The sequence below is a fragment of the Cardiocondyla obscurior genome, linkage group LG17, assembly GCF_019399895.1.
Source record: "Cardiocondyla obscurior isolate alpha-2009 linkage group LG17, Cobs3.1, whole genome shotgun sequence".
Lineage (NCBI taxonomy): Eukaryota > Metazoa > Arthropoda > Insecta > Hymenoptera > Formicidae > Cardiocondyla > Cardiocondyla obscurior.
Window position 1 is genome coordinate 4,152,362 of NC_091880.1, and position 22,241 is coordinate 4,174,602.

General features: G+C 39.0%; 2 protein-coding genes across 6 annotated transcripts in view; both read right to left on the reverse strand.

Moving 5' to 3' along the window:
- Window positions 1–1,550: 1,550 nt before the first annotated feature.
- Window positions 1,551–16,488, reverse strand: LOC139109356 (CYFIP-related Rac1 interactor B). 3 transcript variants are annotated; one of them, XM_070668350.1, is made up of 7 exons: window positions 16,268–16,488; window positions 5,839–5,975; window positions 5,477–5,701; window positions 4,758–5,092; window positions 3,888–3,967; window positions 3,665–3,791; window positions 1,551–3,557 (listed from the first exon to the last, which is right to left on the reverse strand). In XM_070668350.1, exons 2-7 carry the CDS (start codon window positions 5,921–5,923, stop codon window positions 3,420–3,422), a joined length of 990 nt encoding a protein of 329 aa, XP_070524451.1. In that variant the 5' UTR covers window positions 5,924–5,975; window positions 16,268–16,488; the 3' UTR covers window positions 1,551–3,419. The 3 variants fall into 3 exon arrangements, with proteins under 3 accessions (XP_070524451.1, XP_070524450.1, XP_070524452.1); XM_070668349.1 differs by lacking the exon at window positions 16,268–16,488 and adding an exon at window positions 14,621–15,254; XM_070668351.1 differs by lacking the exon at window positions 16,268–16,488 and adding an exon at window positions 7,484–9,904.
- Window positions 16,489–18,238: 1,750 nt separating this feature from the next.
- Window positions 18,239–22,241, reverse strand: part of LOC139109355 (tRNA dimethylallyltransferase) — a 62,673-nt gene continuing 58,670 nt past the window's right edge. For all 3 annotated transcript variants that reach the window (XM_070668348.1, XM_070668346.1, XM_070668347.1), the window contains exons 6-9: window positions 19,899–19,995; window positions 19,296–19,409; window positions 18,878–19,066; window positions 18,239–18,594 (exon numbers count right to left, since the gene is read on the reverse strand). In XM_070668348.1, the coding sequence (XP_070524449.1) occupies window positions 18,457–18,594; window positions 18,878–19,066; window positions 19,296–19,409; window positions 19,899–19,995 (538 nt within the window). In that variant the 3' untranslated portion in view covers window positions 18,239–18,456. The remainder of the gene's footprint in view (window positions 18,595–18,877; window positions 19,067–19,295; window positions 19,410–19,898; window positions 19,996–22,241) is intronic.

Here is a 22,241-nt window from a genome sequence, read left to right on the forward strand (position 1 = left end):
GATTAACGAGCGAGCAGCCCTTATGAGCCATCTCGACGCCTCGAAAACCGCGAGCGGGAGAGACGAGAGACCGAGAAAGAGATCGGGGTGGGAAGCGAGAGGAATGAGAAAGAAAAGATGGATTGCGAGGAGGAGTTGGATATCGCAATTAAACAGTCCGCCAACCTTACAAATTGGAGGTTGAATTTTTTTTTCTACCTTAGAATTGCCGCTAGGCGTTGCTGCAGCCCTTAAAACATCGCGAATGGGAAGGGGCGCGGAGAGAGCGGGTGTTCTCGTGGTACGGAAAAAAAATCCATAGGGGTCCATCTGCGCTCGTCTCTCTCGCACCGCAGCATCCAGTCCGAAAAAAAAAAAATAAAAGGAGGGTGAAGCTAAAGCGAGTTGTGCGTGGCGTTAGGGAATGAGCGGAGGGGAAAACTTACAAGGGTGGTGCTGATGGTGGTGGCGGTCGTGCTAAAGGCAAAACAAAAGCTGGGCGACATTCTCGGACGCCTTCGGAAACATGGCCGCTCGAGAGAGAAAGAACGCAAAAAAGAATTGCGATTGTCACGTTATCGCTGATCAAGTCCGATAATTTTTAAAACACACGCGACACTAAGATTATGATAATTAGGCAGATAATTTTTTATTTACGGACGATAGAGCGGAAAAAATTAACGATATACAAAATTTAAACTGTATAAGTTTTATAAAAACCCTCTTAGATTCGCGTTCTTAATTTTTTATAATTAAAACACGTGTATGGTTGTAATTATATTTTACAAATTACATGTGTCACACAAACTATCGCAAGAAAGGATGACAAATATAATAATGAACATATAAAATAAATACAGATTACGCAGGTCGATAGTAATCAATCCAAAAATATCATTCTCCAAATCACATAAGAGTACCAAGCGGTTTAAGATTAGTAACTATCTTGATTGAACCTTTTTCGTAACAGGCCGATAATTAAAAATTTATCTTCACTACGGCGTGCATTTATAATGGCAAAAAAAAATCTATAGAGAGCGACCGCGCCCATCATATATAATAGATAGTCTCCCCTTCTCGGTCAACCTTCTCATCTCATTTCGCCGGTTCGACCAACCTCCACCCTTCGCTTTTATCCCGTCAGCCTCCCCCGAGCACCACCCACAGTCTTCAACCCGCTTTCAATCAATATTTAAAGAATTGCGCCTTAATAACCGCGGTGGCGTCACCATAATGGCGGGCTTTGGTTCAGACGCGTCACCTCTTAAAAGGGTCACGAATCTTTTTACCTGTTCTTTCCCAAAGCGTTACCTTTGTGAAGTACCGACAGACAGTTCCACAGAATATGATCTTATTATATGTTAGTAATACTTCATCAGTTATTGATATCATAATTTTCTTTCATAAAAACGTATATTGCATTTGGTAAAAAGAGAACAATATAAAGTTTAAAATAAAATACTTTTGATATTTAATTAGTATTTTATGGTATCCGACATCTGACTCTTTACAAAAAAGGAGAGCAGTGGAAATTAATTTATTGGGTTACGTAAAATAATTACGCACAGATATATATTTCAGGGAATTTTAATTTAATTCAAGTACAATTTGCGCACGTGCGCGCGTGTAATACGTGCGATAATAATATTCCTCGTGTTAATTGACATTGAATAACATTACGGAATAAAGCATACAATAAACGGCACTTAAAAATAACTAAATACTGTACTCGTTCGTTTTTCTCTTTCTCTCTCTCTCTCTCTCTCTCTCTTAAAAATTATCAAGGCAATAAGTCAGGACACTTGTCGATAGAGTGCCAATGTAACAGTAATACCTGTGTTGTCGATAATACGTCATAACAATCTGTATATACATGTATTTGAGTGTCAGAGGTTCGCTACTAATAAACGCTTCACGGTACTTTTTTTTACATAAACGTTATGTTCCTCGATTACGTGTACTTTCACACAAGATTTCACATTGTGGTCGGCAAGCAGTCTTCAAGGTATTAATCTCTAAAACGCGCAAGAAGATGTTTTGTGCTAAAGTCAGTTCGAAAACTCCTGTAAATTTCTTTACGATGATACTCACGTCATGTATATATAAAAAACCGCTTTAAAATGTGATTATCACGAATCTTTTTTGGTCAGTAATAATTTGCAATATCTGAAGGTTCCAATTCTTGACGAAACAAATTTTGCAAGTTCTGCACCGAAAAGAATCTTTCTACATTAATATATAATCAATGACGTAATACCGTTGAGATATATCGCTCCACATGTAAGTTCGCTAATTCCTAAGAATAAAATTCTTATAGCATCATTGTCTTAATGAGAGTATTAATAATAATGATACAATCACATAATATATAATCATAATAAATTACATCTCTGGCATTTTCATAGCATTACTATACACTAAAAGTACCTTTGGTTTTTTTTTTTTTTTTGTTCTTTAGTCGCGTAAAAAAAGAAAAAAAATACAAAATGCCTTTAAAATTTAACCCAGATGCGTAATAATTACTGATAAAATGAGATTATCAATTACATATACTTAATGATCCGGCAGTATTCGATTCTGCGATTCACAGTCTCACAATCCACCCTCTCGCCCGCCATTCAACAAAGAAAACAAGAGCTAAAAATCTCCATAATATCTATAACGTGATTAAAGCTCTCTGCGTAACATCTCCAAAAGTTTATAATCCGTGTTACCTTAAATACACTATGATATGCTCTAATTAACGTTTTATACCATCCGGCCGGAAATTATGTCAATAGACGACTTTGGTTGAAACGCTGCACCAAAGGAAGCATTGCTACGGGATACGGTTTTGTTTCTGTGGCTATACAAATTTAATGTAGCTTCTATTTCTTTTCGTCGTTGTAAAATTCTTCGAACTGAGCATTCGCAGGTTTCGTGATTGGGAAATATTAATGCCAATAAATATTTAATCAAAATTAGGAATAAATCGCGTAAGATTTACCGATTCGACGATGTCTCGTTGGTAACAATTGTTTCGCGATAATAATATTAATAATAATAATGGTAATAACAGTAATAATCGCACATATGTGTTCGTAGACGATCATTAAAAAAAAAAAAAAAAAGAAAAGAACGTTCGACCGTTCTGTCGAAATCGATAATTATTTTATCGTGTCATTTAACGATTAATGTTCGAAGACCTTAAATCGCTCGGTAGTTTTCGGGCAACTTCTGACATAAAGTTTTCCGAAAACGCGCGCGGCCCACCGTCCATCAGACGCGTGCAAGTAGGAAGCCTGTGGATTCGCATTTTATATGCGAACGAAAGATTCTTGGACCTATGCGTCAAGTTACAAACACGCTCGTTTTCGAAACGGTATCGCTCGAGTAATATTTGCAAAGAAGTGCGGCCAACAGTCTCAGCTTTTGATACAGCAGCCGCGTTGCTTCGGTAATCATGCGGCGAGTAAGTTTTTTATATTTTTCGGTGTGTTCTCCTCGTTCAAGTGCTTCGTGGTATAGCGCAGGGCATTCAGAAGACCCTCGCTTTTGCAAGGCGGCTGATCCTTTAACAGCTTCACACAACCTTTGACCTGTTAATTAGAATATTACATAAGAATCGAAGCTTACTGGCAAAAAAAAAAGTTAACAAATTTTTTAATATGATATTCTATTTAAGTTAATTTTTTTCTATACTCACATCCACATTTGAACCCTTTACGAAGGCACCTTGGGGATGTACGTGATCGTAAAGGATCACCAGACCCACCATGACCCTTAAGACAAAGAGCTGAGTCTCTTCTCGCTGGAATTGCGCCAGCAGATTCCTGGTAGAAGATATTTCCCAAATTAGATCCGCGAAGAAATTTCTACTTGAAGCAAAAGTTCTCTCTTTGCATACTGATAATAGAAATAGTACTTACGGATTTTCCAACATTCGGAGACACACTTTTGCCATTGTACCAAGCGTTTCAGTAATATTTTCCCTCGCTATATCTTCGTTCTAAAAATGATAACGTAGCGTTATTAACGATAATAAAATATAAAATGGCGTAATTTTATTAAATATATTTTAGATATTTTTAAAAGTAAATATTTTAATATTTGATACAATGTTCGCTTTTAAAGCTATTATATTGTCGTGACATACGTATTTGTACATGTTGAAAATGGCCTTTAAATATTGAATTATTACTTCGTTATCGATTTTAATTAAAACATGCATATACGTCGAGTCTGCATATGCATTCGCATTCATCCAGTTTCCCTGACTGATGTAGTCTACATAGCATATAGGTAATTTAAATCGCAGACGAGGATACCTATCAATTTTCCAGTTCAGTGGATCTATTATTCCCGTCGATAATTTTTTTCTCTCTCCTTCATCATTACATCGCATGTTGATCACGTAACGCGGTTATTTGTCATTGCAATCAATACAAACAATAGCTCACGATTCATTGTAACATTCATTGTTGAAAAATGCCTTCGCGCTGGAATAATTGCTAAATAAATGTCTTGCAAGAAACATTTAAACGAAATAAAAATTAATATAATATTATTATGCTTAATTTCTGCAAGGCGAATAGGTTTATTTAAAAAAATGAATTTTAAGAGACAGATTTAGTTCTTCAGTCGCGATCGAAATGATTTAGGGATAAACCGTAAAGCCGGGTGAATAGCCATAGACCTTCGTCTAATTGCCAGTTAGCATCTGGTCGGATCAATAATTGTCCGGGCAACAATAAGAGGTCGCGCGGGCGGGTACAGTGTAGAGAGGCAATACCACTTACGTCCATCAAGAAAGTAATGGTCGCGTGACTCAGAACTCGAAGCATGGGTGTCGCGTGGGCGTAAAACAAGGACATTCGGTTGGCAAGTTCGTTCCCGACAACTAGGTCCTTTTCGGCGTTGTCCTGATGCGCTAGCGACGCCCTCGTCAATGTCCTGCGATAGTAGCTGAAGTCGTTCTGAATTGCCGGCGTTTTCATTTTATGCTCGTCGAACTTCAATACAAATTCCAATATCTCCGCCAATTGCTTGACCAGCGCCTGCTGCGTCTCCAAATGTTGCGTCGGCGAAAGGTTTCCCGAGCAGAGTTGTCCCAGGATTTTCGGCACAACCCTTTCTGCATAAATGTAATGAGCAAAAATTAATTATTACGAGCCTGTTAAATTTTATTTTCTAATATTATACAGCTGTATGTTGCGCTGTTATTACGTTATTCACACGTTTTTTTTTAGTTTTAGTTAACATATTTATTTCAAAATAAATATCGCGAGATTAAATATCTCGAGATGAGTTCTGTTCTAAAATTCTCCACGTTTTCCGATAAACCACCCGTATCTAATATAATTAAAAGTTCACGCCACAAATATGGCTAAAAGCATTTCTCGGGTAGGTTGAAGTTTTTCCAATATTCACGTCGCTATCCAGGCTCCGGTAAGCAAAGCCCATCGTCGTTGTTTGTAAAAAAAGAACTTGTCGCTAATGTGATTAAGATTGAGCTTACCAAGTTCCAAAGAAAACTCATAAAATCGTTTGAGTTTCGCAACGAGAGGTGCCACGGTCAGATATGCTTTCCGCTGACATTCCTCCGTGGGTGCCGAAATTGCTTCTCTAATTTCTTTTCCAGCTCCTTTGTAACATTGTATCTCCTCTAGAATAGATTCTGAATTTTTCAATACTCTCTGCACCGCTTCGAATGTTTCACGTTCGATGTCTGACGGTTGTGCGTCTATGAAACAGACAAATAGACAATTAGAATTTTTTTTTTAATTAATTTTGAAAGCTATTAATACACGATTAAAAAAAAATATAAGAAACAGAATTAATCGAAACATGTTGAGAAAAAATTATTTATATATTACTCACTTTCGAAATCCAAAAAGACGTCATACTTCTGAGGGGTGCAACAGGTAGACTCATCTCGAGCCAAAAGACTCAAAAGCTTGCCCATCGTAAGTGTACAGCTTCTTTCGATGAGAGTCACTTTACAGCGTGAAAGGCATCTGTAAAGTAAAGCAATTTTGTTTACGACGAGAATTTTAACACGAATGTCTTAATACTTTTTTTTCTTTCAAAAGCAAAAAGGGATAGTTCACAAGTTTATATCTCGTAGACACCCGCTTCGCGAATGATTAATTCGCGACGGATGCGAACGGTTTAATACGATTGAGCGGCTGTCCGAACTTCCAATCGACGAAGTAGGAACTTGTCACTAGTCGGGGACTACAATGAAATTGAAATTTCAGACCGTAGGTTGAACGTATATATTCTCTCGATACATATACGTACGCCGAGCCATTAATTCCGGATAGGTGACACACGCGCACGCCTCGACGGCTCGGATTAACTGGTATCCGCGTCGATACCGCGAAACAAATGGATTCTGCGAATTTGTCGGTGGAGAGATAGATCTCGTTGATCAGTTCCAGCGAAACGGAACTGCCCTCCCTCACCTGAAGCGTCCGCGAAGCGGTTCCATTTGGCCGTCCGCGTCGGCGAGTACACCGAGATTCGAGGATGACTCACGTGGGAACGTCGCGATCGTTCTGTATAACGCGCGGACTCTCTATGAGAGAGCACCACGTCCGGGAGGGCCGAGCTCGCCCTTGTCACTCGGGGAGTCGGAGCACGAAGAGGACTCGCTGCGATCGGCTTTACGGTTTCTAAAATTGCGAACGGCGAGATGCCACCGTTGCGCCGTAGCCGGCCGCGTTATTTTCGGCCCGAAAGCACATTTCGAGCTCGTCATCTTCGGTCGCCGAGTCCCTCGGTTGCTCCCGGAGGGGAAAATAATTGCATACCCGCGGAAAGATCTGGGCCGTTAAAGTTTCCGGATTCGCATAAACACGCATGTCAGTTTTCACGATAAGCTCGCGAACGCGAATTTAATCGATACGATCCGATCTTGGCTGAGCTGAGCTTGTTTGAGAGAACATAGTTGTATAAAAAAAGAAAGCAAGAACTGGTTTTTCCACTCGGTAACAAACTTGATATCCTTTCATTAAAACTTTTATCTGGACGTCGATATTGAAATGCAAACTTCAAGAAAAGATATTTTCCGCCAAAATGATCAGTTAGCGGAAGTGTCAATACTTATTGGAAAGCTGGACATTTAATAAAAAAATGTTTTAACTTGTAATTAAAAAAAAATTAATATAATTAAAAAATAATACATTATTAATAAAATATTACGAATTTTATTAAATAATAACTATAATATCGTTTTGTATTGTATTGGTAATAATATTATCAGAAACCGCAGACTATCGATACGTAACGTAAATAGTCGCTAAACCGCAATGTAAAATAAACGTTTACGTTTCGACATTTTTCCGGTGCTCTCCAATAAACAATGTAAAAATCACTAGGACGTAACGTTGTCGCAATATTCGCTCGCGCATCGCGATTATTTTTAATTCCAGTTTAATTCAACCGTATTCGAAGTTATAACCAACATAAACAAAAGCGTTAGCACATTAACACGATTAATATCGCTGGATAGAATATTTACAGTGTCACAGACTGGTGAGATCATTGTGATGTTTGACATCTACTTTCGCACGAGTGGCAGGCTCGCTGTCAGGAACTCGGATCACAGGGGGAGGCGGGAGGGTGTCGAAACTTGGCAGCAGGCTCTTTTACGAGGATACGCCGGGAATTCCGAGTAACGTTAATCGCGTGACGTTTGACGGGCTCACCGTCGCGAAATCGCGGCGTAATCGGCGCCGACGGCGCGAACACATGACGGCGACAGGTGCACGCCGAACCTTGTCGCCGGTGGAAACGTCACGGGGTCAACGAGCACGCGAGACGGGTGCAACAACTGTCATCCGGTGGCCGGCCATGTTGCGGGTCGTGGGGGTTGATCGCGCTAGGAGCGCGAGTCCTTCCCTTATTTGGTAAAGCGGCGGCGGCGGCGGCACGCTCGCGCGCGCGGAAAATCGATGAGGGGTTGCTTCGCGGCTGGGGTAGCGAGATGGCGCTTGAACGAGGGGGTTGCCGAACGAGCGTCGAAAATATCACTCGTAGAAATGTCCTTGCGGACGAGACAAAGGGTAGCGGGGTGGAATTTATCGAGCGCAGGCAGACGACAATTCGATGAATGCACGAGAAGATCAGGATCGATACCGAGGGGGAGGGTAGGACCGAGGGAGAAATCACGATCCGGAAAGTTACGGACGGAACTCCGAGCAATTCCAATACCGATATCAAGATATATTTCAGAGGCTCGTGAGTCTGTCACGATAAATTGAAGAACTTATTTAGATAGCCACTTTACTTTAACTGCCGAGCCGAACGGTTGCGTTTAGATATTTCGATTAAACTTTTACAAAAGATCAATCTTCCGGTTTTAGAAACGCTTTTGCAATTCGACATTGAATTAGAAATTCGAGCAAAAGTTTCACGCGATGATAGAATAAGAAAATTTTTATTAAGTCTGCTTCATTCATATTAAATAATTACGCAATTTGTATTTGATAAGTTTTACAATCCAAAAATATTTTTCGAAGAATCACGCATAATCGGCGGACCAGAATACGTAATCTAACTTGAATTAACTTCTCGGATTAGTTCTGGGTACGCGGAGAGCATCGGTAGCATTTTTTTTTTTTTTTGTTATCGACTTCTATGGCGATTTCATGATGCATCGATTCGCCCGCCCCGTCTGAAAGAATTTGATATTCCTCGCGAGATTGTTATCTTAGATAATGAGACTGACACACGTGCGGGAGATAAATATAAATGCCGAGTGGTCGATACCACGTGCCTCGCACTGTCACTATCGGGACTAATACTATCGCGTACTCATTTCATGGACCAGCGGGATGACGTCAACGTCACGTAAGGGTGACCAACGTCGCTCGGGGTTGGACCGAGTCCATTCAGGCGGAAACTAATCAAATTAGCATTCGCGTCGTTCGCCATCTCGCTGACTTGCACCGGCGCCTTTGTGGGTCAACACTCGTGTATAAACAAACATCTTCGAACGATTTCGATTTTTCACGCCGCATGGAAATACCGCGACTCCTCCGCGGGTAGCCTCTGGACCGTTAACTTCCGTATTATAATTAATCGACGTTCGGTTAATTTTCTCACGCGACAATGGGAATTACAGAAAAAAAAGGGCTTTATAAATAGAAACTTAAGTACGTCTTCGCGCGTCAATCGAACGGGAGAGAGAAAGGAGAAAATTCGAAAAGGATTAGGATCTAATTAATGTACGTGTATAATGAATTAATTATACGTAATTCAACGTGGTATTAATTCTGCGCATATGTTTTCTTATTATGGATCATCTATTCTTCCTATGCGCGATTCGTCGGACATATTTACGATAAAATGTGTTTGCAATTGCAACGAGCGATTTAAATGTCGTTGCGGGGAGATTTTTGCACCTCTTTCAATATCGCGATTGGATAATCGTCGGAAACTGTGGGCGAGGATAATCGACGTCTATTAAAGGCCTTTTTGTGCATCAATTCCAGCAAATCAATTGAGATCTCCCCAATGCTATACAAACCCTCCGGGCATAACATCACTTCTTGCGTATCTACGCGATGCGACGCAATAATTTGACAAACTCTAAACCTCTTATTTATCAAGAGCTGTTGCGCAGTACAATACTCTTACGTCTTTGATAATATCAAATATAGCTTTTATTTTAGACAAGTAAAATAACTTGTAATAATAAGCACGCATTTTTATTTAAGAAATTAATTAAAGTAGATTCTAGGATTGTCGTAAATTATTTGATGCGTGCAGAAAATATAATAAATCTGTTGAGAGATTAAAAAAAGAAGGAGATAAAAACATCTTTTTTTTCTTTTTCTTTTTTTTTGAGTACGTCAAGACATAATGGATGATATAAATGTCATGAGACGCAGCTTGACAAAAAATATCGTTAGTACTTGTCTACAATATAGAGTATACATATATTTATGTGGAGGGAAAAAAAGCGGTCTGGCCACGTATGGTTTTAAAGAAGATATATCAAAGCTGAAGGTGTCGTTTTTCGCCTTTACCATTTTAATAAACAACGCGTAAATAAAAATTTTAATGTTAATTACGGTATAATGTATCTAGGAAAATTTAATATTCGCTTATTTAACAAAAAAAAATAAAAAAAGAAAATCGACCAACAATTATGCTTTCATTAAAATCGTCAATTAAAACATTTTAATTTATAGTCCCTTCTGAAATAGTTTATTGGTTCCCTTTTGATATGCGCAGTTTGACCCCTCTGCTCTTTCGACCATTATGTTTTTAGCCGCGAGGTCGCCGGACGAGGCATGATGCGGTTCTGACAAGCGTGTCCGAACACCGGCGCGCATTAGCGCGCGTGCTTAATATGGTAAACGTGTACGCGGCTGAAATGTCATCGAGGCACGCAAGAGGTAGTGCGCTTAGTGCGCGTCTCCGAGAACAGCTCGTTTAAATGGTACACGCGTATGACACGCGGAGAGACATCTTCGACTTAAGCGCGGCTTTCACAGCCTCCCTCGTGGTGTGTGACCCTGCCCTCTTTACCGATAAGAGCGGAGTAATTATCGGGGTTGATGAGCGGCAACGGAGAATTCGATGTCCGATAAATAGGGGAGACAGAGGGGGGTGCATTGCAATACCGTGTAGTTAAGCGGCTTTCCACAAGAGAGTCCGTAAAAGCAGTTCCAAGTCGATGAGAGAGAGAAAGAGAGAGAGAGAGAGAGAGAGATCTGGCGTGCTTTCGATTTGCTGAAAAGGCAAATTGCACGGTTCAAGATAGCGATTTGAATCCAATGAGACATCGTAACCCACTTACGGCAGTGATTTTAAGGATTATCTATAGTGCACGGTTGAGAGGGTACTATCCTCAAAGGAAACTCATTACGTTCATGTCGCTGATAAGCTTGAAACGTGAATAAATACGACAAAGTAAAGAGTAAAGAAAGGACTACAAGGAAAGACGATTACCTTCGTTTTCTCGTAAGTTTAGCGATCGAGAGACCAAAAGATTCATTTAACACTTTAAAGAATTTAGCAAAGCTCGTTACATTAATTTATTAATTTATTATCGCGCAAGATAACGTCTTTCTAGTCAGTAAAAAAATTCTTTTCACCCCTGTTATGTGAGAATCACGTAATACCATGACAATTACGCGGCGTTCCTTCTCTGGGACGGTTAAAAATAAACAATAATGGGAACCAGAAAAGTCACGAGAAGTCACCAAGGAAATATAGCTCCGAACCAGCGACTACTAATTAATTAGGGGGAGGGGACAGGGTGTTCCACTGGCGTATGAATTAATATTCACGTATAGATAGACGCGCTAGAAAATTTCGACACGTGAATTACACGTCATTGTCTCGCAGTAATTTTGAACTATGAATCGAAATAATTTTTTTGTTGCTCGGATAAAAAGGATGCATTGCTCTGCGAACGCGAGAAGTGAATCTTACGGCTTTTTTCTGAATGCTTACGCCACTGACCAAGCAGGGGGGATATCGTCATATCCCGGACGAAGACAGGAAACCTCCAAGTAAAATCCCCCTCCGGGTCGTATGCACGTATGCGTCAACGAGCATCGGCGTACGTTTGATTGTAAATGAAAGCGGGAAAAAGCGAAAGCGGAGCGATGAATAGCGAGAAACGTGCGATTAATGCGAATACTTTTAATTGATAACGAAGAACGAGTTTTCTTTTCAGACTGAGAGCTTGAAAACATTTTATTTAAATATTAAGATATGACAAAAATGTAGATTTAATTATATTAATTAAAAAAAAAGAAAAAAAAAAAAGAAAAAAAGAAACAATTCTTCTTCACGCGGAATATTATAAAATAACGCGCACCGTTGTTCGTGGAAACGTTATTAGAATCGTAAAATTGTAGATGCATATCACAATGAACGTTAACTGTCATTTTAATATTATCTAAAATCACATAAACGTCTTAGGCATGAAAGCAATAAGTCACAGACATGATTCCGGGATTGACCCAGAAAATCGAAAATTGCGGCACAAAGTGGATTCGTAATTGGAGCAAACAGCCCGCGTGGCATTATAAAACCTTAAAGCTCTGGCTGCACGCACGGTTGCTGCGGTCTAATTTCACATACATATATATATGGACGTATACCAAGTTGCATTTGAGATTCCAGGGACACGGTATCCGTTTCGGTTACCCTTAACATTTGGCGCGTGACGTAACACTGATAGTTGCCTTATCTTACACAGCTGTCAAGCAGATAGAATATCGTCCATTATACGTTTCACGCACAACGCATCAATGAAAGATATTATTTTTCACTGTGTATAGAAACGGAAGATTATTCACGTCAGTGTTATGTTGGAGCCGAGAATCTTTAATTTTTTTTATTTTTATTATTTATTTATTTATTATTTCTTTTGTTAGAAATAATATTAGAACACCGGTTATTTTCTTATTAAAATAAAATGCTCTAAGAATAGTCGTACAGTTCAGTTTGCGAAAATCGTGTGTCAGAAAATTCTATCGTAATACTTATCAAGCTTGTTCATATTTTACATAATTTCATATAAAATTATTTTCCAATTTCTCTTTGTGAGATAGACGATCTCAATTATCGAGCTTAATTGCTAAAAAAATTAACAAGCGGAGTGGCGCATTTAACGAATCGATTTTCGCCCGGCTTATGTACAGAAAATTTCGATGGTACCGTACACCCGTCCGATCGATGAAACATGCCGTCAGCAGTTGATGAATCTGCGCGCTTATGCTTTCCCCTTTACGTTCCTAACGAACGATCGAATGACCTACTTGCTAATTGTCGGTAGGTGCGCCTATGCTCTAATTAACGACAAAGACTGATGCTTTTAATTAAATAATTCACGATTGAGCTGCGATCAATAACAAATGTGTAAAGTGAAAGTATCAACTTGTAATTAATAAAGTGTTCTATGATTTGATCGATATCGTTTTGCGGAAGAGTATCTTAATTAACGAGTCAAGCTTCAGTCTTTAGTCACTTTGTGCGTTGACGCTTTAATTCGAGCGAAATGTAGCGGAATCAAAAAGACGGTTAAAGCGCCCGTAGGAAATAAATGTTGCGAGTTAGCGAGTATAACATCCGCTGTCGTTGCATCATGATTACATTTCCAACTGACGGACTTATGGGCAGTTATGCGTCAAATGCGGTTTCCAAGTTCAAACTCCCCCCGGTACAGGAAAGTGATATAACAAGAAAATCGTCGAGCTACGTTGCCGGTAATGTTAATCGCTTTAGCAGATGAGATCGTTACGACTTTACTCGTTTCGTGTTTCGCGATTTCCTTTGAAGCGCGATAAAAATCTGGATACACCTAGATTCAGCAAAAATATTTAAGTGATAATTTTCCTTTCGTTAAAAGATAGCATCTTCCATTTTTCGCTTGCAGTTGTAATCATTATTAAAGTTTTTATTAAACGGAACTGGCGATATCTGTTACAACATCTATGCACATTGAATATTAATCAGGTGAGAGTCGTACTCCGAGACCGCATGCATTCCAGGCATTGCGTTCGTGCGAACATTAATTCGCCGAGTGGACACCAATCGAGCTAACGCCGCAAGAATTAAATCATTGCGGGTAAATTTAGATTTAATTTTGTTTATCGAGGATAGATCTGTATTTTCAATTACTGCGAGATCGACACGTTTAGTTCCTGTTAAATTTTCCACGTAATTATGTTGACTTTCTAATTTATATTAGTAAAAAAAACTCCCAGCAACTTAGTGTATTTATAAAATATTAATTAAGAGTTTCTCTGTTTAATTTTTAAAGCGTAGGAGAAATTTTGAAAAGGTATGCTATTAAAACGAAATTTACAATTCCACGTGTAACACGACGACTCGTTTTGTTTTCGCGTCTTATCCTTCGCGTGTCCGGAACTAACGTGTGTATGTATTAGACATTTTTACCTCGGTGTGAAAATTAATTTCACGAAAGTCTGCTGTACGTAAAAAATACTGTAAATCATTGAGCATCGAGAACGAAAAAAATACCGTGGGACGAAATACGTCATCAAGTAGATCGTGTATAAATCATTCGAGCGAAAATTATACGATCGAGCCTGACTGCTACTTAGCGGTATAATTTCAAGTTCATGAATCACCTCGTGCATTTTATTATTTACGTTCTTTATGGCATTGGAAGATTTTTATCGCGACATACGGAAGTGGTTTTATGCAGCGTTTCTTACATTATATGAAAGTAACAGTAAGGATAGTTGTTGACTCAATGCTATCTATTAGCTAAAAACGTAAGTTATTTATCTAGAGATATTTGCTGCAAAATAAGTAAATTAATAAGACGTACTATCTGTAACTTCCTTAACAGCAAGGTTATGGGTTTGCTCAGAAATTACCGCGATAAAAAAAAAAAAAAGAGATAAAAGCATAATCCGCATTTTGCAACCTAGGCTAGTCGATTAAACGTACGGTCTTTTCAAGTTCGAGAACATTTTTAAGAGGTAGATGAAATAATTTAATTATATTATTATCTCTACACGTATAGTTAAAAATTTTTTTTTCCCCCCAAATATAAACCTTACATTTTCCGCACATTTACAAGTCCAAGCGTTTATCCCGAACAATAAATTCACAGTATTCGCATCGGGCGTGCACACGGAATACCAAGAATAAATTGCCTTACCTTCAGACGAAGCGAGATGAGTTGTAGCATTGTTACAATCGAGTTATTAAATCAGACACGATTAGATTCTTTCACGAGGAGTCGCCAAACGTATCGTCCTTCATCTAGCTAATTGTACTTCCGGTGCCAAGAGTCGTACAGGAAATTGCGCCAAGAAATCCCGAAAAGGATTGGCTCTCGCTTCGTGGAGCCTCGAAAAAAAAAAATGTTTCGTTCCGCAACAGATAATGTTTTATCACGTGCACGAACCACACACAACGTGGACTATCGCAGTAGTTGTTCCCTCGTAGTCAACTCTGCCTCGTCTTTAATATTTATTCGAACGTCCGCGAGCGTGTTTTAAAATCAACGGTCTCACTTCGTCGCGATAAAGCTTCGATCGAACTGATCTACCCGCCCGGCTGTGCGCTTCCGTCTCGCGCGGAGAAGAATTTAAAATACGCCTCCGCGACGTCTTGTCCCGGCGAAATTCTCGTAGGGAAAAACCTCGTCACCTCGATCACGACGTCTATAATTTAATTGGCGTCCGATAAGGCGGGATAAAAATTCAGGAAAGCGCAGAACGTTCAGCCTTCCGCGCAACAACGGGAGGACCGCAAACTCGGTCGCTCTCGCGCTAAGTAGATAAGTAAAAATTGATTTTTCGAAATTACCGCAGCGGTTAACTGTACTATTATTTTTTTTTTTTTCCTCAATCTGCTCACGGCACGGCGCAGGACACGGCACAGCTCTCACGAAGGTTGTTACACCACTGTCAAAGCGACGGCGTGCAAGCAAACGCCGAGACAGTTTCGCTCCGCGCGGCGAGTCCGCTAGACGCCCCCACTCTCAACATGTAACTGCCTCCTGCAGCGTGGATCTACAGCAGCATCATCGGCTGTTGTAGATTCTATTAAAAATTCGCGATCGCGCATAAAAATTAAGCGAAACCCAATCCTTATTCAGCGCAATAGGCAGCGCGCGCGATTTTATCTACATTTGACCAGCTTAACAGCTTCATGTTCTAAAAAACTGCATCAATTTCTTCGAACAATTATCACTCCTCCCTTGAAAACAATTCACTTAAAATTTTATAAAATCAACTAGCAACCTCTCTAAAAATATATAATTATCTGCGGTAGAAAAATATTCGATTACTGCTATCTGATGACTTATTTATTTTGGTCGACTCATATAACGAAGCATATCGCGCAACTATCGCATATTAGCGAATCAGCATCGCAGAAAAGTGCTCTAGCGATAAGAATCGCATGTCAGAAGGGCAATGACTCATGAAGCGGCGGGCAAACGTGAGGCTGGTTGTCCAGCTGGCACATAAATGCCCGCATATGTTCTCGTCAGGTGCACATGACAACGCAGGAATTCGTTCGTTGAAGGAAATATTTGAAGGCGGAAAATCTCGCAAGGCAAGATCTTTGAAATGTAGTATACGAGAAATTCTGCAATAAATTCATTGACACGCGGGTGGATCAGTTATTGTCCTTAAGGCTATTTAAAGAGCGCAATATATTATAATGGCTCGTAACGACGAGTGCGGGAGCGGCGTATCGTTCATTATGATTTATCATATTATTAGCGCAAGGAGGAACAAGATCAATTTAACGATTTATTGCAGAATTCCTTTAGTGCTGTAACTTTGTGACTCACGTATCGTGCGAGACTACAGGCGAGTCATTATTCTCTGCAACAGTGACCTTCCTGGTTCGTTCCTTTGTACAAAATCGAATTTACGGTGGCACTTCGACGTCCTGTCTCACGCAGTCTTTTTGCTCCAATTTGTCCAACTATGCAAGTGCTGCTGCCTTTCTCTCCCTTTTTCTTTCTCTCTCTCTCTCTCTCTCTGTCTTTCTCGAACTGAAAAATATTAAAGAGAAATATATAAAAATTAAACGTCGGTGCTCTATTTGCGTTAATTTAACGCAAAGTTGATCAGCTTCGCGAAAACAATTTTCCACTGCAATTATTTTTCTCGCGTACGCGATGCAGACGGATACTTCAGGAAGTTTTCGCTCCGCTCGTTCGTTAAGAAAATAATTTGGACGAACGGAAATCTACGATCGCTAACTTTCGCTATGTAAGATTCGCTTTCAAAGATTCGCTTCTATATGTGCGCAAAGGGAAGAAAGGAGCTAGTCGCTTCCTACTTGAAAGTACTTCACCGGCATGTATCAGCGACCTGCCTTAATGTAACGTGCATATGTAATAGCGATTAGTGCGTGCCGAGGTACAATGACTCGGTAAACGGCGAACTGCACGCAACTGATACATGCGTCTCCTGGAATATACATCGCGTGACAGCATATATTAAAATAAAAATATTACGCTGATGTGCGTACATATGTGCGCTCGTTCACATTCACAGTACGACACCAGTAAATCCGATGGAAATAAAAATCGCGGCGATAAATATCGCGTTACAAAGTAAAGATAGCCTGCACGAGTTGAGAATTTTTCGAGACATATGAAAGTTATTTATTAATAAAAAAAAAAGAAAGACTTTATAAGTATTTAATAGCTGATATCTAGTAATTTTATTTTATTTTATCTCTGAGATATTTCGTCTTATCGCGAATGGCGCTATTTACGCCGATAACTTCAATCGTTGCGATTCAATCGTTGTGAAACCGCTGCCTCGGATGTGTGAAATTTTATTAATATGCCAAGAAAAAAGAAAGGACTTTACGGAAATGCTTTGACATTTGCGATTTGTAATAGTTTTTTACCTTTCACGGTTATTGTTATTAGAAAAGCGGAAGAAAGTCATCCACGTGAATTAATTTCACTCCAGCAGTTGTAACAGCGTCCTTTCGCATTTCAACGTAGGACAATCGAGGCAGCATGTATGTGGGCCGTATTGTACTCCTGTCGCATTGTTCGTCTGATGCACAGATAACTAAATACAACGCACTATTCAATTACATTATGCACTTCTAACGTTATTCTCTGCATACATCCGAATCAATATAAACAATATACGGGACATTAATTTTATACGACGCTTATCTCACGTTGCTCAATTCTGATTTCTACTTTATCAACGATATAACGGAGCTATAAATATTTTACAATCTATAGTTATTTAAACGCTATTTTTAATATTTATACTGCAATCGATTATTTAATTTTTATGGTATTCAATTAATTTTTTTTTAACGATGATATATTGCTGACTGTTGCTCGGTGACTTACGAACTTATCTTTTACTGGTTAATATATTCTCGACTGTAGAGATGGATAAAAAGGTTTTTAATTCTTCCCATTATTTTCAAGTATTCACATTAAAAATATGCTTTATATCAAGATTATATATAAAAAGAAAGCATTTATTTAATAATACTAGCGTACATAATTTGCAAAATATTTTCACTTTAAAAAAAAAAAAAAAAGCTATTACATCATTAAACTACAAATAATTTAATTTTAAAACAAGTAAAAGTATTTAAATTGTCTTTACAAAATATTTTTCAAACGTTCTTTTAAAAAAAAATCTTTTGAACACATGTCTTGTACAAAGTAATGTCTTACAGTCGGTTTGGATATACCATTGAGAAGTAAACTACAGACTAGATATGCTGCAGGAATCTGTTATATCAGTAACGAGTAGGATAAATCAGCAGCTGTTAATAATAGCCATTTATTTACAGAGAGTGGAAGAATAAAGATTCATTATGTTAAAAAAAAAATAAAATAAAAACAAATTGTTTTTTAAAAATTTACATGATAATTATCAGTAAAATACAGTGCAGATAATCATCGGTCACTAATCACAGTTTTAATGGCTTGGTATGAACGCAAGAACGAATATTCGTATAGCGTCACAGCGAAACTGTTATTCATCACGAGTTAACCAGTTGACTCTTTTGGGATTGCGTTTCCTGAGCTATTTTTTCCTTCCTTTTTAACATTTTCGTATGCTTCGCACTTTTCAAGTGATCCTGCCATTGATGCTCCTCAACAAATACTCTCTCGCATACCTAATACGATAAAAAAAGCTCTTTTAACTTTAAGATAAAAATATCCGATGCTATTTCATTGAAAAATATATCAACTAATAAATCGCACATCAATCACAATCAAAATTAACTTTCGATTATTCAAAATTTAAATAATAATAAATATCTTCAAGTAATTTAAACAACGTAATATCAGATTATTACGTATGCCAAAATTATTGAGCATTAAACATATTTAATTATATATCGTGTATAGAATTTGATTATAAATCGAAATAATCGAGAGCCATTTCTTTATCATTACCTTGCAATAGTTATATACATTTGTACTACTATCGGTGCTTTTTTTATTCTCGAAACTTTCGTTGTTCATCGGTTGTTGTTCAGGCTTAGTACCGTTCAATATTGCGGAAATGATTGCTGCCGCTGGCTCTAAGACGCGACTGTCCCAATTTGTCACGTCGGTGCAATCTAAAGAATAAACAGGGGGAACCTTGAAAAAAGCAAAGCAGTCGTGTGATTTATACTTTACTTAGTTTTATCACTTATGTATTCTGCGAGGGGAAAAGAAAAAGATAGAGATAGAAAAAAAGAGATTTACCGCAGGAAGGATAAACTAAATTATTTCAATCGAATTACTAATAGTTACTAATAGTACAAATTGTTGTAGTACCAACAGACGTGGTGAACATATTAATAATTATTAAAAAAAAATTAATTACCTGTCGATCATCGCGCCGAATTAATCTGTTCATCACCCATTTGTCCTGTCTCTTTGCATATCTCCTGGTAACAAGTTTTAAGTCGTCGATTCCTTGTTGGAGCAATTTTTTCCCCTGCGCAAAATTAATCAGTCGTCAATTTGTCGCTTAATAATAATTCCACACATTTCAACCATATAATATAAATTTTACAACGACACGATTTTTTTCTCGTCTTCGAATTTTATTGCGCACGTTAATATCGTGTATAATTAATAATTTTACTACGTAAGCCGAATCGTTAGAATCGATACGCAGCTTTCTATAGCTCATGCAGATGCTTTTTCGTCGTGATATTAAAATCAGAGAAGCTCGTAAAGAGCCTCGCGACGTATAATCGTGAAAGTGCTGCGCATTGAAAGGAGTAAAAACCACGGAGGACCGCAGGCAGAGATATCGCGATACGGCCGCGAGGTACGACTAACGTTGCGCGGTGCATTTTAACGGTAGAAAAATGACCGAGGGAGACCCCAGCTGAAACCTCGGGCCGTCGAGGCAAACGGCAATCGCGGCTACGCGGACGTAGCCCGTATCGATGAGCCATCTCACGTTCGCTTGCTTTACCTTCTCGCTCGCGCGTTCCTCCTCGGACAGTATGAGGTAAGCGTGAAACTCCTTGAAGCCGATGGTCTGGAAGATGCCTTTCGTGTAATCAGGTGACCTGGAATGTAAACATTCTCTCTTGGATCGCACGCTCGCCAATCTTTCCTTCCCCGTCACCGACAGAGAGTTCTCGCACCCTCCGTCTCTCTCATTCGCTTTCCCGCTTATCCGTCTTGCTGGAAGTGTCCCTGATGATCGATTAACCGAGATCTTCCGGACCGGCAACCAGGATATTTGCACCTGGCACCGAATACGATCGTGTGTAATCAGGGAAATTGAGCCCGATGTTCTTTGCCGATCTTTAAACGCGGACGGGGGCCTTTTAAATTTCGGCCGCGCCCTGAACTCCGTAAATTATACTTACGGTTTGTTTCAGATCCTGTTTGAAATATATTATCCTACTAGTAATTAAGAAAAAAAAAAGGAAAGAGAGTAAATGTTAATTGTTAAGAAGGTTTTGAAACCCGGTATCGGTTTAATTTGCAATTAATATTGAGCATATAAAATTTTTTTATAACGCGTTAAATTGTGTAGAGGTGAGAGAGAGATAAAGACGGGCAGGTACCCGGGGGGTGAAGGGATGGGGTGAGCGGCGTATGTGCCGCGAGCAAGCAACGTTCCCCCACCACTCCCACTCTGTCCTCCAGTGGTCGAGCAAGACGTACGTACGCAGCACGTGCTCCGTACGTATTAAAGTTTTACGCATAATCGACGGACCAGGGGCACACAATCTGGCGCTAACTACCTTCCTAGGTTAATTGTACATACGAGCGATTACGTCTTTTTGATATAAGGTGAGCTAGAACCTCGTGTACGCGTACATTAATTTCGCGTCTCTTTGCCGTGAAAAAGCGTGGACGAGTACAGTCGGGCTCGAGGGAAGAGGGTTTTAATCGACGAATTCGCGATAGATTAAGGAGATATGTATTCATTCATGGTGTAGGAATGTGAGGCCTGCAAAATCTTTTCGTGGATGTATTTTTGTGACTACCTAATGACCGAGTGTAGAGGTCAGTCGCACGTGCGACTATGCATCTCGCTCGGTTATCACGTGAAGCGTAGATATGTATCGGCCAGCTAGCTACCATACGTAGTCAATTATATATTATATACGTCGAATAATACTTTTAGTGTAAGTTAAGATATTAGCTTCGTGTACGCGTAGCGTGTCTGTGAAGCGGATACTTCGCTCATAATAATTTTAATTACTTGTAACGCAGCACGTTTAATTTTCGTGAATGTTACTAATCAAATATAAATTTTTTGTTGCAGATAAAAATTCAGAGAAAGGCCATCGTCGAAGGAGCACCAGCCTGACATCCCCGTTGGCCAGTGCTGAGAGGAGGAGGAGGACCTAGGAAAGGCATCGGGCATCGGCGGAGCCACCCACTGGTAAGAATTAATTTTTTTTTTATCTTTGCTGTTTAAACTAAATTTTAAAAATTGAGATCTCTACAATTTAATTTTTTTCACTTATTTGTTACAGGTCATTTTACTAGTACTCCGCCGCCAACATATCTAGCTGTGAGTCGCATGTTTAATTTTTTAAAACTTATATAGAACTTAGCATTTCGGGTGGGAAACATTTTTATATTATCCGCGGCATCCTTATATTAGTAATAAATAAAATAATACACCGCGCCGGTAATCTAAAATAATAAAACTTTTAAAATGATATAGGGAAATTAAAAAAATGTTTAATTAATTATAAATTGTCATAATATCAATTTCAGATATCAATGTAAATTGCATACATTTGTATGGAATTTACGTTGATATTATTACAGCTCAGCACTTCTTTGGATTTTTATCTGAGCGAAACAAGAATTTTGCTTAGATAAAAATCCGAAGGAGAAAAGTATCGCACGCCGAAATTATAGAAATACGAACCCTAGTCGGTTCGTCGGTCGTTCGGAAATTCCGCAAAGTAAACGGGCGTCGTTCTTTTACATAAAAATCTTTTACCGGGAGTGTCTTGGACTATCGTGCGAAAGTGTTAAATTAAAATATTAATTTTGGTGACGGTAATTTATCGGGCGCGTTCGCGAGTGTCCAACGCGGAAGGATGACTCGACACGTCCCATCTGAGAGGATGAGCAGGCCTAGGAGGCATCCTGCATCGGCGGAGCAACTTATAGGTAAATATAAATTCTTTAAATTAAATAAAAAAAAAACTTTTCTTTTTTTTTTTTGTTAAATTTAATTCATAACTAGCATGTCTACATTAATTTTTTCTTTTTTATGTTACAGTCACCGGCAGAATTCTTCAACTCCGCTGAAGCTCATGCAGATTGGTGAGTCGCA

Coding starts and splice junctions, on each gene's coding strand:
- LOC139109356 (XM_070668350.1), bottom strand. CDS start 5,923: ATGGGCAAGCTTTTGAGTCTTTTGGCTCGAGATGAGTCTACCTGTTGC. Junction 3,792..3,887: donor CTCCGAATGTTGGAAAATCC/GTAAGTACTATT, acceptor ATCTTCTACCAG/GAATCTGCTGGCGCAATTCC. Junction 3,558..3,664: donor TAAAGGGTTCAAATGTGGAT/GTGAGTATAGAA, acceptor TCTAATTAACAG/GTCAAAGGTTGTGTGAAGCT.